The 16,329-nt window shown below is 39.6% G+C and overlaps 1 protein-coding gene across 3 annotated transcripts in view; it reads right to left on the bottom strand.

Annotated features, from left to right (window-relative positions):
• The window catches only part of LOC145503079 (ras-specific guanine nucleotide-releasing factor 1-like), a 46,026-nt gene that overhangs the window by 18,871 nt on the left and 10,826 nt on the right, over positions 1-16,329 (bottom strand). For all 3 annotated transcript variants that reach the window (XM_081482509.1, XM_081482527.1, XM_081482519.1), the window contains 6 exons: positions 13,615-13,689; positions 12,715-12,968; positions 11,978-12,057; positions 10,192-10,268; positions 8,545-8,661; positions 1,835-1,945 (listed from right to left, as the gene is read on the bottom strand). In XM_081482509.1, the coding sequence (XP_081338635.1) occupies positions 1,835-1,945; positions 8,545-8,661; positions 10,192-10,268; positions 11,978-12,057; positions 12,715-12,968; positions 13,615-13,689 (714 nt within the window). The remainder of the gene's footprint in view (positions 1-1,834; positions 1,946-8,544; positions 8,662-10,191; positions 10,269-11,977; positions 12,058-12,714; positions 12,969-13,614; positions 13,690-16,329) is intronic.

The following is a 16,329-nucleotide window of genomic DNA, read 5'->3' on the forward strand; positions in this document are numbered from 1 at the left end:
TTCGTATCAAAGAAGTGAAAATTAACTCAGCAAAACTCACTGTGATCGAATGACCGAGGGAAACTCAAAGAAAGAGGGATATTTGCACATTTGATTATTCAATAACGGTTATGAATAATCATGCAGGGTCAACTTTGACTCGGCGTACAGGGACTACGTTTCACTTATAAACGCTCGCTAAAGTTGCCTCGGGGGTAGAGTTGCCTCGGGTACCCGAGACCATATAAATGGGGCCTCAGGGGCACGGTTTTTCAAAAAAACACTATATATACCCAGCAGTCAGAAATCAGTCTTTCCGTTTTTCCACCGAAATGTCCATTCGAACCTGCTGAGCATGTTCGATCTCTGTGTAGAAATACCAATGGATTTCCGAACTGCACTGAATTCACATTGCCTCGGCATGAAAGCACATAACAGACCATAACTGGACGAAAATCCGCTACAGTTTGCATGACATTGTTAATACCAAGACCTACTGAGTGATGGCGGATATACTATTCGAAGAATTCGGAATGAATTATTCCGTGGAAATTCTATGATAATTTCAGATTGCCAGGTATCTAGCTTTTTGAAAACACTTCCCGGATGCCGGATAAAACCAACTAAACGAATCAGGATACTTTTTAAGACAAAGAGTTACGCTTAGATAATTACTATTCAAGTTGCTTCGCTGAGTATCCCCTTTATCCAATTGCATGTTGTTTGCCTCATCTACCAAGTTCTGCTTACGATGATTCTTTGATTTCTCAACATCCGTGTTGTTCGTCTCAGCATCATAATTTGTTTTTTGTCCGTGTTTTCGTAGTTTGAACTCGTAAATGGCTCATTTGTGATCTCGTGAGAACGAACATGAAATTTGCTTATCCGGCAGGTTTTCAATTAATATAATTCGTGGGCCATCCCGTTCCGAAAACGATCGACATCTTCTTCGAGTATTTCCCAAACTTTCTTCACAAAACACAGCATTTTGTATATCACATTGCTGTTCATGAAGAGCGAGAGCTGTCGCCTCCGCATTCTTATCCCCAGTTTCCACGCACCACGCTAGGAACGCCTGGGACCATGACCCCCCATTTGGTGACCAAATACGACGACGACGACGAACGGCTTGCATTTTATGACTCGGGCTTTCCAGCTGAAGCCCGAGTAGAAAATAGAATGCTATTTTTTCTGAAATGTGTGATGTGGAAACGATGATACTGTCTTTGAATAGTATATCCTGGAAAGACTGTACACCAATGGTGATGAGCTGCAACGGGCTTCAGCATAAGACATATTACGTACAAGAAACTGTCACTTGGTCAAATCCCTAAAAGAACAGCCACCATAGCTATTTCCTCTCCTCCGAAACTTCCACTCGCGTTTCTTAATAAACAAAAGGGCGTTTCTGTCGTGGGTCTTTTGGCTGATATCTGCCCTCGGAAACTTTATGTTCTAAACAATTCTTCTGAATGCCGATAAATTTGGCATCCAGAAGCAAAAACAAATACTAGCCTGAAAACGAAGATCGACAGTTCTGAATAAGTCAAACGGGCGAAAGTGGTGCAAGGAAGAGTTTACAAGACGTTAGAATCGATTTTGTTCACTGGACTTATTTATTTACAACAACTTTATTTGCATCAAAAATATATAAATATCTACATGCAAGTAGGGTGCCAAGAGGGAAGAACGCAATCCTCATACAAAGCTGCCCCCTTAATTAAAATATATAAACTACATTTACAACTCTAAAGAATTCTTTTACAAACTTCTGACCCTCCTGAACCGACCTGAACCTGCCCCTGGGTCGAAGCGTTCGGCGTTAACTCAGTAAGTGTTAACCAATCAAGCTTACCGTGGAAAGATCTTCCAGAACGCTCTGCGCATACTCCAACGTATTTCTCTCCACGTGATCATGAGGAGTGAGAGCCAGAAGGTCATGCAAGGTTATAATGTAGGCTGGGACCTGGAACCAAATACAACAATGTTAAACACCGCGAATTCAGTTAGAGGATGGGCCAATATAACTAGGTACTGAACAAATCCAATTAATTGAAAGCATGCCAAAAAAACATGCGAGAGTATCAAAGGGGTCTAAAGACTGGGTGCTGTGACTCACACCTATCATGTTCACGCAGTACGTACTAGTTTTTCTTCGACTGACGATTGAAATGAGAGCGGAGTCGTTTGACAATTGGTGAAGTTGGCGCCAGTAATTTCCATGAGCATTAGACATGACGATATAACCCTACAGATTTAATGATATGAAAACCATCCGGTCAACGCGTGTGTGGGTGTCGACCCTTCCAGCCTCTTGCATTCTCATTATACTGTTTGCATGTAATTTGTGCCAGTTACCCCACAAAGAGCCTGAAATAATTTACCTGCAATTCTGACGAATCCAAACATAGAAGACAATGGTATGGCCGAGGCAATATTTCTCTACTCCATGTACTTAAAATAAACAACTGGTTGTCTTCTTACCAGCAGCGATTCTTAGCTCTGCCGTGTTCTTTAGAATCAGAGGTTGTCCCACTTTGACGGCGAAACACAGATGTTTATATTTGGTTTTGTTCAATTTAAAATAACTTGGGTATCTAGTTTGAACGCTCTCAAACGCATGTTAGGAAATATTTCACGTGAGTAGTTACAGTCCATAAAGATCTTTCAATTAGAGTGGTCCGATTCTATAGTTGCAGCGTCTGCATTTTTCTTCGTTTCCTACGTTACGTATCGATGACTATGCTGCGGAATACAACCACTTTATACAACCACTTTATTGTTGCTCTACAAGCTACTATAAAGTGATTGTACAGAATGTAGTAAAGACAATATCACACCACAAAGATTGTATTTTTGTTTGCAAAATACAACAGTAGATTTACAGGGCTGTTTACTACAATCTCTACTACGCAAACGCTAAAACGACTTAAATGAAGTGTACTTATCCTGACAGAGAAGCATACTTGTACCAAAAGAATTTTAACCTAATAGACTAAGAGCCGGTGAAAAATACAAACAATAAATATGTCGTGAAAACTTAATTACATCCTGAAAGATCTTTCCTCTGAAGTACTACTGTGCATTCTAACACCCGAGGCCTTATGCGTGGCAGGGCGCGAAAAAGACAGATGATAATTATGATGATGATCCTAACACTCAGGGGAGCTTTTAAGAGCATCTTCCCGGGGGGAGGGGGGGGGGGTGTAGGTTCAACTCTTGATATAACTTAGTTTTCACAGTCTCATATAAGTAACTTAACCCACCCTCACATGATTTGACACTGATATTTGAAGCAGAACTATAAACTTACTAGCCCAGAACATATAGTAAGGAATAGTTGGAAATTTCGCGGAAATACTCGAGTGAAAGTCGCCATACTGTTAGTTGAATTAGATTACTATACGGACACCACGCAAGCAAAGTTGAGCGGAACACGAACTTTGTTACTGTCCACTACTGATAAGACACAGAACAAGCATTTTAGCCGCAGGCAATGGAGATAGAAAAGTAGAACAGTAACTGCTTCCCGTCCAGTGACCGCCTACACTAACACACAAACGCTAATAGAGAAACCAAGTCAAATTTTCATAAATATGCAACCTCCCTGTTGGAATATTGATGTTTTAGAGCTGTCGTAACCGAAGTAAATATACGTTTGTATATATTTGACGAAGGAAAAGGTCAAGAGGTAGCTGGCAATGACGATAGGACTATGTTAATATCTACGAAAACAAGATCAAACAATAATATTACAAGTGCCTGAGATGTCAACAGTAACAGTATAAGTTAAGTAAATATCGTGAACTTTTAAAAATTAAAATGAAATTTTGCTATATTTTTAGAATAGAAATGGAAATGTAATGTACAAATGAGGCGTACATGCTACGCTGACTAAGAAACACAGAATCAGTTTGAGTTATAAAATGCTGGTACACCCTTGTACTTACACAGGAGCTAGGCTAGATGAGAAACGCAATAACGCTGCCTGTGGGAGCCAAGATGTCTTGTACATACAAGCCTCATCGGATTATCGTGTGAAGATCGCACGGAAACGCAAAAATAAAAGCTGCCGCTGACACCTCTCAAGCTTCAAATGCTTAATTGTCGCAATTGAACACTTAGGGTTCGCGCCTTGTTTTCAGAAGCCAATTTGAAATGAAATACCCGGCGAAACGCTCCAAATTAACATCGAATAACACAACAACGATCGGCTTCCAAACGAGAGAGAAGACTGAATTTCGTGGCAACCACGCAACATTTTCTTGAAGCGTATAATCTGGCCATTAAAAAAAGATTTCGGTGTGATAATAAATGGTTAAATTAAGATTTCATCGACAAGAATTCAATTTCCGTGCAGGTTTAGCGCCGGTTTGGACATTTGAATATATTTACCCTCGGAGAGCGTGATATTAACAATGCACAAATGAAAAAAAGCGAAAAGGCCAACAAGATCTTCAATATCAACTCTAAATCTGGGAGTAAGTCAATTCGCTCGTTAATCACACCGACGTTATAATAGAATTTATTCCTTTAAAACCATGCTTTTAAAAAGAGAATGGCGAGAAAGCTGAAAACAAGAATTACTAATGGCCGTGCGAAAATGGACTGAGCATAAAAGTGTACTTTGTTTAGATGCTGAATAGTAAGAAGGAATGCTCCAGTGCACGAAAACTACGGGGGCGTATAAACAAGCAGACAAGCTACAAAAACTGCATCAAATAATCCAAATCTGCAACCTGCGGTAAAGTGAAAATTAAATATCCATTTTCATTTGTACAAGTTTTATACGACAGCTAAGCCTGTCCTGGTTATATTTTAAATACAGCAGGGAAATAAAATATTAATGAGTTGCTAACAAAGACAGCATCTGTTGTTTCTAGGGAAATTGAGCAGGCCACGATAGTTACAAGAGCTTTTTCAATAACAGACGAATAGCAAGTGGGAATTAATACCTAGCAGATAACATGCAATATCGTAGAGACGAAATAACCTACCTCAGAATCTCTTGCTCTCACTCAACACTGTTCACACTCGTGCAAAGAATCAACGCCGTCGAATAACAAATCAATTTTATGTTTGTAAAGCCTTTGCCAATAGCTTTTTATATTAAAATAGGGCTCCCAGCGGAGTTGTTCCAGACATCCTTAAACACAGCGAGAGAAAAACATTAAAGACCGAACAAAAGCGTAGCAAGGTAAATTTGGAGTACACAAAACTGTTGTTGTTTTATTAAAATTCTTGTTATCACCTGTATTTCATAGCCTGGCGCATCTTGAAACCCAGAGTAAGCAAAGTTTACACTAATAAATTCTAAATGACTTGGAAATTTCCATTGGGCAATTATCACATAAATTCAAAAATTCGAAAAGATTACCAGCAATGTTGACTAAAATCGTGAACTTGGGACACGCCGCGCAATAAAACAGACAGCGCTTGAGTTCAACTTATTATTCAAGTTGTCTTTTCCTATTGACACCACTTGAACACTTAAAATAAACAAAATATTCTTTGCCTGAATTCATAATAAATTGCGCTTCGACAGCAATGTGAAAAACGCAGGCGTGTTGCGAACTTGTTAGCTAGTCATATCAGTACAGGGTGAAGTGTAAAACTGAAATAAATATTCTACTGCTGTATAAATTGTCAACGTTTTCCACAGATCTCGCAAACGTTCAATTTGGTGTTACAATGTTCAGAATGTTTACAATACCAGGACGAGTGAAAAGTTATGTAACAAATGTGAAAGCCGAAACGCAGGTTCTACAACTGTAGCTTACATCTAAAAGAAAGTAAATCTCGTCATCTGTTAGGAAGGCAATGCATTCACATCCTGACGTCTTTTGCAATACTGGGCTAAGACACACTTTGCTTTTATTTAAAAAAATGGATAGTATTTCAGAGCTCCCTGAGATGATCAGAGTTAATTATCTAGCGGATTCATTCTGCACTGGACATTTAATTAACATTATCAAAATAAGGGACTGGATCCTTATTGCTAGCCACTACGCTAACTGTAACTAATAAAATATAGTTTAAGAATAAACTAGAAAAAAATCGCACCATAAAGCACGACTATAAAAGAGTCTCTTATGGCTACAGTTAGAGCTGACAAGAAGAGTTGTCTTAGTTATAAATCTTGTATGTATTCCAGTGAGGTAAAAAATTAATTCATCTTCAGATCCGGCGGATTCAGTATTTCTGATAAAACATGGATGTAAGTGGATGGTATTAAAACGATTTCTCAGTGACAGTTCATTGATAAGGTGAAACTGTGTCTCTCTTCCTTGTTCCCAGGCTTTGTCTCCTTCCTGCGGAGCGGGAAGAAGGGAGACCTTGGCAAGTTAAGTGGCAGCCGTAACATTCTCAAGGCTAGCATACGATCACGCCCAACTTCACTACACTTCAAAACTGATTCTGATTTTCTAATGTTTTCAAGTAATTGATTCCTGCAGATGTTGATACAACGGCCAATCGGGGAAGGTTGGAGGGAGTCCCGTTTTTCTGCCTTGAGAGTGGGGGGGGAGGGGGGGGGAGGGGGGGGTTGATAAGAGAAAATGGAACGAAAAAATGTTAGCCTTTATAGAGAGCTCGTCTCAAATGTTCTACTAGTATACTAATGTAAATGCTGCAATCTTACTTGCTGAGCTATCATACACTATCAGCCATTAGCAGAATTCTAGGGGCAAGATGTCCAAAGGAATTACGTGTAGACAACATGATAGATATGTTTTAGGATTGCAGCGCTTCGAATTAAAAATAAAAAGTACAGCCGGTTTAGCAGCAAATTAAACCAAACAGGAAAAGTTCCAAACAGCATACGTCTCCTTGAAGATATCGCATCCAGGATGAATCATGCATGGTGAAAACTTTAAAGAAACGCTCTCTAGCGAACAATGTTTTAAAACACGAGCGTTCGACTGTCCGAAATACAGTCTGCGACAGGTAAACATGAAAATAAAGTCATGATAAAAAACGGCACAATAAAATAACTTATAAAAAACATAGGCACGCAAGGCGTGCAAGAGTTATTTTTTTGCGTGAAGTGTCGGAGATAGGAGCATTCATGGTACAGTAATGATTTGGTTAATTTGACAAGCTTTTTTGGTTGCGATGTTACATCGGTCATGGTATGATAGCTAAACAGTAAGCCATAAAATGTTTGACTGAACAAACTACAGTAATCTGACACGTCTCCAGATTAATGTAGATACCATCTTATTTTCTAACAGGCAATTTGATTCGTTCTTTGATACAACCCGCACTGTGATTGGTGTGACACGCGCACGTGCCTAACTCCCTCACTCACCGATCACATAACCATTTCAACTACCAAGAGGAATTCTTCCTCAAAAATACTCAAGTTAATTTAGATACTTTTTCGCATTTTATACGAGTCGTAAGTTTACCTTTTTGCACAACACAACACAACACAACACAACTTCACCGAAAATAGTAAGAGAGAGAAAAAAACCTCTGACACGTTGAAAGTCTGATTTAATTAAATTGCACTTTAACTTGGTGCCGCGCAGTCTTCAAAGAACATTTGAACAGTTTTCATACTTTTTACCTTTAAAAATATCGGACTGAAATGAATGTCATTAAATAAAACTATTAAAGTGCTACCGCAGAGACGTAAAAACCGTCCAGAAATGAAAGCTTCTTTTTTGTTTAATATCCTGGAAACAATAGTCGATAACTTGTCAGCTCTAATTGAATTTACTCCCATATAAAAAACAAAAGTGTTAAATTACCATTTGTTACTAAAGATAGCAAACATCTCGTGGGAAAGAGTGGTGACGATTCGTCCGCTCTAATTGAATTTACTCCCTTGTGAAAAACAAGAGTGTCAAATTACACTTTGTAACTGAAAACAAAAATATCTCGTTATATTTGCATGCAACAAGAACAAAACAATTGTTACCCGCACTTACTACAGTAAACGTTAGAACTGTTTCAAATCGAAAGTCTCGTCCCCTCTAAAACATGTCCTAGGAACTAGAAGCGACGATTCGTGACCTCCAATTGAATTTACTCCTTGTGAAAAACAAAAGTATCAAGTTACCTTTGTAACTAAAAATAAAAATATCTCGTTGCATTTGCATACTACTAGCTCACGAACTGTTTCAAACCTCAAGGCTCATCTCGTTCATTTAACTAAAATCTTCACCCTAACCCAAAGAAAATGTCGAAGTAAACCCAATATATGAATACTTCCTCCTCTTCTATAGAAGAATAAATATGGCCGTTCTGAACTTTATCGGGATCAAAAAATCTTCTCGCATACCATTTACCTTTACAACAAGAAATTTGATTGGCTGTTTATAGTAGATCCAATCTGATTGGTGTGACATACATACATCTCTCACTCACTCACTCATCCACTGACCCGTCCATAATATGCCCGACGCGCCGACTAAGAAGTAGTTTTTTTACAAAAAAATAACTCAATAAAGTTAAGAATTTCTGTTACAAAGAATGCTGTATGTTCCTAGCAGCGGGTATTAGTGGATTGGACGCGTTCGATAGTGTTGGAAAGTGTTGTACGGTTTGCTGGCTACTAACCCGATGCATTGGAGCCGTCAGGTAGTTCTCTATTGTCCGTCCACAACACACTGCTTTTTCTTCATACAACTTAAGAAGTCGGCTAAATGCTGGCCGTTGTTTGCACTCCGCCAAAGTCTGCAAAATGAAAATTAAAAACTTAAAACCACCACTTGTAAAACAGTATTTCAGTCCTAACACAGTAGGGAAAGACGGCGACACAGTTGAAGGTTGGTACACACTGGTGACTATGCCCCTTCTTGTGTACACATAGGACGCTGCCACATGTTGCAGGGACAGAACGCAAGCTGGTGGACACGAAGCGGATGTTTGCAAGAGCAGTACACAACAACAACAACCATTTTATTTTGCATAATACAGAGAATATCATACAGCAAAAGAATACATTAAACTTAAATAAGCAAAAAAACTACTCAAAATAGTAAAAACTAAACGAGCCGAGTAGTTACAAGAATTATTACGCTTTAAATCGGTTGTAGGAAAAATAAAGAAAAGAAGAGGTAGAAAGATGCGACAACGAGAAAATGTCACACGAGGAAAACTAACGCTGCTTCATGTCCCGCAACATGTTCCCTAGCGTGTACCGACCTTAATAGTTACAGTATCGCGTTGGACTGGAGGGGTTCGAAGCTAGCCAGCTAGTGTCTTGGGCAAGACACTTTAACCTCATACGAGTCTCGTAGTAACTAAATCGGTCTAAATCTGGAGGGGCAATTTGCGATAGAATAACAACCCATCGAGGAGGGGTAGCAATACGATAAAAGGGCTATGCATGGAACATAATCCACGACTCTTGAAAGCAACTTAAACCAGGCCCTTGTCCATAATTTATTGATTTTGATGAGTGACCAGTTAATTCTGAGGATCGTGATTCAGGTGAACTCGTCCGTGAAAAAAACAAGCCTTACAGCCGTCGTTATAGTTAGTCGAGCCAGTTTGCTAGAATTGCTGCTATTCCACGCAATTCAGTGAACGTCAGCCAGGCGTAAAAATCGAATCAGCGGTGGAACGCTGAAGTCAGTTCCAGGAGCCTGGAGCAGACTACCGAGCTCCTTGTTATCATTTTATATTTATTTGTAAAAAGACATGTCATGATGTCTTTTTGAAACTCGTTATTAACCGATAATAAAACTACAAAAGCAGACGGAGTAAATCAGCTGCATTGTCTAGTCTCTGAAACTGATTTTAAATAGAGTTTATCAATTTAAAATGAAGGCGATATCCAAAGATAAAACACAACGTGCAAATGTGATTCAACAAAAGAAACGAAAAACAAAGTGATTTTTTGCCTTGAAGAGAAGACTATACAGCGAGAAAATTGAAATTAATGCAAATGACTGACGGAAGACAGTAACAAAGCAGCTAAGAACGGAAAATATTACGCAAAACGAATCTTTAAAGCGACGAACTCGGATTTTCTTTTCTTGAACTCTTCCTCTCTTTCGCGTAGTAATGGAAGTAAACGAGGGCAAATTAAAACGGTGGTTTGGCAGTGCCAACAAATTAGAATAGCCAAGGAATATCAAATTAAATCATAACACAGATGATGGCCAAGCATCTGTGGCGGATATTCTGCGATGGTCCATCTGCACGATGGCACCAAGGCGGTTAATATAAGTACAGATAGCAATAAACTGTATTCTTTACCTGTAGGGAATAGTGATGATTCCTTACGTACTCTTGGTAAATGTTCAACATTGGCAGCAGCATATCAAACAAGTCACCTGTTCAAAGGGGAAATAATTGCCACATCACACGCCGTATCTTCTGTCTAATTGTAACCAATATGCGTTTGCCAAGTCGCTCATCATTTACTTTATGATAAATGTCCAATTTTTGGCACGCTCATTGGCGAGTGTGTATTATCAAGCCTAGCCGAGGACATCAAAAAACTGCTGAAGGGCCCTTCACCAAGGCTATGTATCAAATGTCCATCTCAACTTGGCAGTGAAAAAAACTCTTTAAATAAGCTTTTCTTGTATCTGTCCTAATATTTAATTTTCGCCATAACACTGTGGGGCCTGCGGAACCACAGCTATCTGACGAAAATTAATAATCATATAAGTTGGGTTAGACGCATTTAAAAACCCCGCTTTAACTGGTTGAAAAGAGTATCCAGTTCGCTCCATTGGGTTATTATCCTTGATATTCCTAACTTTTCTCCGGTATTTAATTCTCTCCTTGAGTGATAAAAACAATGATATGCCAGCTTTTGAGTCGCCTTGGTTGCCATACTGTTTTTTTGTTTTTTTTTTCAGACACCAGACCGCACTCAGCTGGTTCTGTTGGTCGCTTTTTTTCGCCCTATACCCCACTAGGGAGTCTGCAAACAGGTAGGGCTCAATTCAATTTCCGCTGTATCGTGTTAACTTACAACACAGTAATTTGTGACTGGGAGCACAAAAAAATAGTTCGTTGTAGCGACAGATTCGTTGGTATGGGTTCCAAAACCTGTTTTCGTATGGCTCAGTGGTTCCACAAGATGTATTTGTTAAATCGACTTGGATTGAGTAGAGTAGCCAAATCATTCATGAAGTACTGTTGAAAAAACTTCACTTCTCTTAATTAAGACCACAGATCTAGTCTAATTTCTCCTTAAGGACGTTCGCGCGAAAATTTTCCAGTCGATAGATTTTTTTAAATTTTCACTACAGTCAGATAATGAGTTACTTGCGTCAGAAATGAAAAAAAAAAAAATTGGGGGTCACCGACTTCGTTTCAGAGATAAAGCGTGTGGAAAACTACCCTGATTTTGAAAAATTGGCGCACGTAATTCAGCATGGTGTACAGGGGTTTCTAGTATACGAAATATCGAAGGTGAGTCAACCCGGGGAGACAAACGATCTTAGTCATTTTTTGTAGAAGTGGGTCTGTTGTGTAAGTAATTCCAAACGTTACCAACGTTTTCACAAAACTTAACCCTTCAAGAGGCATTTGATACCCTCGCACAGATAAACGAAGAGCTAAAAATAACGGAATTTGATGGCGCATTTTGCAAAAAATTGAAACTTCTAGTCGATAGATTTTCTTCATTTTTTCGCTAAACGTAGAAAATCGGTAGAGAGAAGGATCCATCAAAAGAAAAATAGGGGTCACCGAAGGTTCAAGATCGTTAAATCCAGGAAAAGCTATAGCAATGGCCATCTGCCCTATCATTGTTCATTTTATCACTTAGCGCGCGCGCTCATGCATGACGTGGCGTGTGAATTTGCGTGCGCAGTAAGGATGCACAGAAACAATATAAGCGTGAACGTCCTTAACATATCAACAAACGTTTTCAGGTGATGAGAATAAACAAAACTCATCATTTAGATCCTACAACTAACATGATTGAAAGAAAAATCAGAATCAGCAACATTGAAAAAAGTCTTGGTTTACGGTCAACACCTCTTGCTACATTTAGCACCATTCATTCAATTTAATCACTGCTCACCTAAAATCAAGGTTGGCCAACTTTCCATTCGGTTTTGAAGTCCTTGGAGAAAGATTTGATGCAAGAAAAGAATTGTTTCACTGCAATCAAAATACATAAAGATATAAACTTGATCATATGCAAGCACTAATTTGTCTAGTAAAACATTATTGCTTTTATTTTACGCTATCTTTTAAAGGAGTTAAGGATTAGATTTAGAATTAGTGACTAAGATATGTGCTGGATCCATTTAAAGTTTTTACATAAATTTACTGTTAAACATTGATCTCCAGAATTTCATTTCATCAGAATTTCAGTATTTTGTTAAAACTATCACAAAGACAAAAGATTAATTTTATGTTCATTAAATAATAAGATAGAGGTGGTTCACAAATGAATTTCAATGTGGAGTGTTGGGTTAAACACTAAATGCTTTTAACGGCATTAATTTCAAGGAGGATCTTGAATGCAGAATTTTTGCATATAATACAATATGTCAGCAGAAAAGTTTATTGACTAACGAATTGTACCTGTACTTTAATTTATGGAAAAGCTGTAACAGCCACCATTAGTTTGTGTACAGGAGATTTAGATGGTTATTCTAGCTAACAGTTGGTATCTAAGGTATTGACTCAACAGGGTTATAATTTATAAAGTTATGTGAGAGTATTTTCTTGACATTCTTATGACCTCAGGCTGGTCTTGTTTGACATTTAGTTAAATTGAGAAAAAATTTAATTTCAGGTTTAGTACAATACCTATTTAGAAAGATACAATTGACTTCTTCATGGCTTAACGGAGGCCTCTTCGAGCTAGCAGCCATTTTAAAAGGCCTGTAGAAACATGACACAAGTGTAGAGAGGTTTTGCACATATTCATTCTCTGTTTCCACCAGTTGAAAGCAAATTGAGTTCCTCTGACGCATGCTCTCTGCATGAGGTGACCGGATGTAATTTTGCACTATACTGTGCCAGCGGCGACGACAAAGCCAGCCTCGAATGAGACTTTGAACCTGTTAACAAGTGACTTCTATTATTGTTTATCAAGTTATCATGCTTTATTTTTTACTGGCAAATAAGTTGATCTTTGTTACTTTGTTAGCCTCGGCAGAAATAGCTGCTACAATGTTGGTACTATGATTATTCATATTTATTTAGATTTTATCAAATTTGTGATTTCATTCTAGTCCAAAATTTGATTTGACTTCACTTAGTAGCTTTAACACCTGTAGTTATAATGTACCACAAAACAAACACAAACAAACTTGAAAAAGGTTTTAATTTATAGTTGCAAAGAAAGGTTTTATGAATAAATTCTGTAGAGTTAAAAGATCTGGACATACAGTTGAGTGTATCATTGCATGGAATTTGTACCAAATTTCTACGTTGCTCTATAACCACCCTGAAAATGCTGCATGTAACAATAATTATTGCAAGGTACATGAAGCATGATGTCCTAAGTACAATGTCGAATCAGGAGCAGTAATTGTGTTACATGCAATGATACATGGAATGTTTCACCCTTGAATCTTGGATTAGGATTTAAGAACTAATCTTTTTGCTACTGGGCTGAAATGTTATAGGTTCATAAAATTATACTTGTTTAAGGGACAGTGCATTTAAAACCACATATAGAGTACATGTAAGTAGATTGATTACCTTTTTAATATGTTTTATTTCCTCACTTTCTTCCTCTTGTGCCTCAACTGTCTTCTGCTTTCGAAGACTTGCAACCTGTACAGATAAAGGTTTTCAATTAAGTATTTGCACAATGACACTTCGTCCACTACAAGTCAGATTCAAAGCAAGAAAATAAAACAATGACCCCCACACTGACATTATTGCTATAAATAGTACATTATCACAAACAAGAAAACCCACTAGTATATATAAATAACATTTGAAGTAATTTGCATGTGCCTTGTTAGTAACATATATGCAAAGCATAAGCCAATATTTTATTGTAATGTGCAACATAGCCTGCAAACAAGTTCATGTTTGGGTTATACACAAAAGTTATGCCACAAGAAGACAGTGGACAATGAAGCAAGAATGGCTGGGTGAGTGGCATGAGCTGAATGAGGCAAGTGAAAGCAAGCTTGCTCTGATCTCTGTAAACGTTTTGATAGCTATTTATTATTTCTGTTTCAACTGGTTCAAGTGAAGTACCATTGGCCAATGAGAGCAAGAAAAGTGGGAAAACATCTACAATGTAATTTGAAGTGTTCAGTGAATTACTAATTTACTGACCAGTTTAGTTTTCACAAATATGTCAACATGGAGTCAGAGAAAGACTGAGAGTGAGTGAAAGTACATGTATCTTCAGTTGCAAGTTGAAAGTTACTTCCCACCTTCAACGGCACAGAAAAATTGTTTTTCTTTTATTTGACAAAATTTAAGTCAGTCATTTTATCTTAACTTTACAAAACAAAAATATTGAAAATCTCAAAAGGGGCCAAATTATATGCAATTTTACTGTCACGTCAGTAAAATATAGTTAATGGAACGTGACGCTCGTAATCAGTAAGCCTTTCATGGCGGTGTTGTTTTCAATTAAGCTATTGTGTAGGCAAGCTCCCAAGGCCAAGCAGACTCTGAGATACATTGTATTCTAGCTCAAACATTATGGCTTTGTTACCTCTAGCATATTATAACGATCGATAGCATTGGCCAAAAATATTAAAGCACTATTCATGGCTAAGAGTATACACGTGTAATGCTAAGCTGTCCGGTAGTACAGCTCTTTCTACTGGCCTTCCCAGCAGACAAGCGTCTAGCTATAAAAGCTCAAACAAACTGTTCAGAGTTCACTTTGGTGTTCTGTTGTACAGCGCAGTTAGCACTTGCTATACTATTGTTAAAAATTTGTTTTTCATGGCTCACCGCTCACGCCGTGCTTTGAACACAAACCCGGGAGAGGATCTCTCAAAGCTTTCCAGCGAAGTCCTCAAACTCCGTTTACAAGCCCTCAATCTTCCAATCACGGGCTCTAAAGGACACCTACTTAGCCGTCTCAAGCGGGCTACGCAGGGTAACGCGGCTGCACCACGGCGAAAGCCACAAAAACGTCTGTCTCAGCCCAAAGCTCGGCGTGGGCGCTCAGCGAAAAGGACCGCCATCGAGTCGCAACCATCTGACGAAGCTGTAAACCTTCTACGCAGGCGAAATGTGCCATCAAGCCTCGAGCACGAGCAGGAAGACAGCGCCCTGTCGGACAGAGCCTCCTTGTCCTCGATCGAGGAGATGTTGGAGTCCGATCCCGAGCCGGACATCCCAATTGTACCAAGTTCCCAACAGGACACCGGCTTCAGTCCCGTCCAGCGTTCAGCGATCGAAGCGATCGTGACACAATCGGTACACTCTGCATTCTCCGCGTTCCGTACACCCCCTGCAACAACTCCAAGCCCATTCACTCCTGGCATGGCTTCTCCTCTGGGTCTCTCGAGGCCAGTAGATAAAAGCTTGGAGGACAAGATACTCAGGGGTGAGTACATTGACTTTGCCTTGCTTTTGCCAGACAATCAATATCAATCCCAGACCCCTGAAATCCAGCTCCGCTTGGACGACCCGTCCCCAGGCCCTATGGGTTCCCCTGTCACCATGGTTAGAAGGAAAAAACCAGTTGTCGATACGTTTCAAAAGTGGCTCGACGCGTTCATGGTGTATATGATCGTCCTCGTCACCGCCTACCCGCGTAGGGCACTCGAGCTGATTAAATATCAGCAAATTATTAGCAGAGCGGTTGCCAAATTTAAGGGCTTGGCCTGGCTATCGTACGACCAGCAATTCCGTCGCCGTGCGGCGTACGACTTATCCCTAAGCTGGGATAAGGTCGACCTCGAACTCTGGACGGTGACTTTCGCGGGCCTGGCTAAGCCCCACTGCAACGTTTGCTCCAGCCCTTATCACGCTGAGGATGTCTGTCCTTCTGCTGAACTCAACAGAAAACCGCGTCGTTCCCAAACCGTGTGCTTCGACTTCAACAAGTCCTCCGGTTGCCGGCGCCGCAACTGCAGCTACCCGCACGTGTGTCGCCGCTGCTACTCCAGTGACCACATCGCCCCAGACTGCACCAGGCAACAGTCCAGCCCCACTAGCAAGACCACGAAGCCCAGCGAGCGTAGCAAGAAGTAAAGTAGAGCAGCAACGGAGCCAGCAGAAGCCACTAGTATCCTCCCCTATTGTCATTTCTCGCTTAGAATTAGAGTTAACTAATCATCCTGATCGTAATTTTGTTTTTAATTTGCTAAGTACGCTTAAGGAGGGCGCTCGCATTGGTTACTCCGGGCCGCGTTCAGACCGGGTCTCCCCTAACCTTATTTCGGCAGTACAGCACCCGGATGTAGTTTCCTTGAATCTGCAAAAGGAAGTAGC

Source organism: Orbicella franksi, chromosome 1, assembly GCF_964199315.1.
Source record: "Orbicella franksi chromosome 1, jaOrbFran1.1, whole genome shotgun sequence".
Lineage (NCBI taxonomy): Eukaryota > Metazoa > Cnidaria > Anthozoa > Scleractinia > Merulinidae > Orbicella > Orbicella franksi.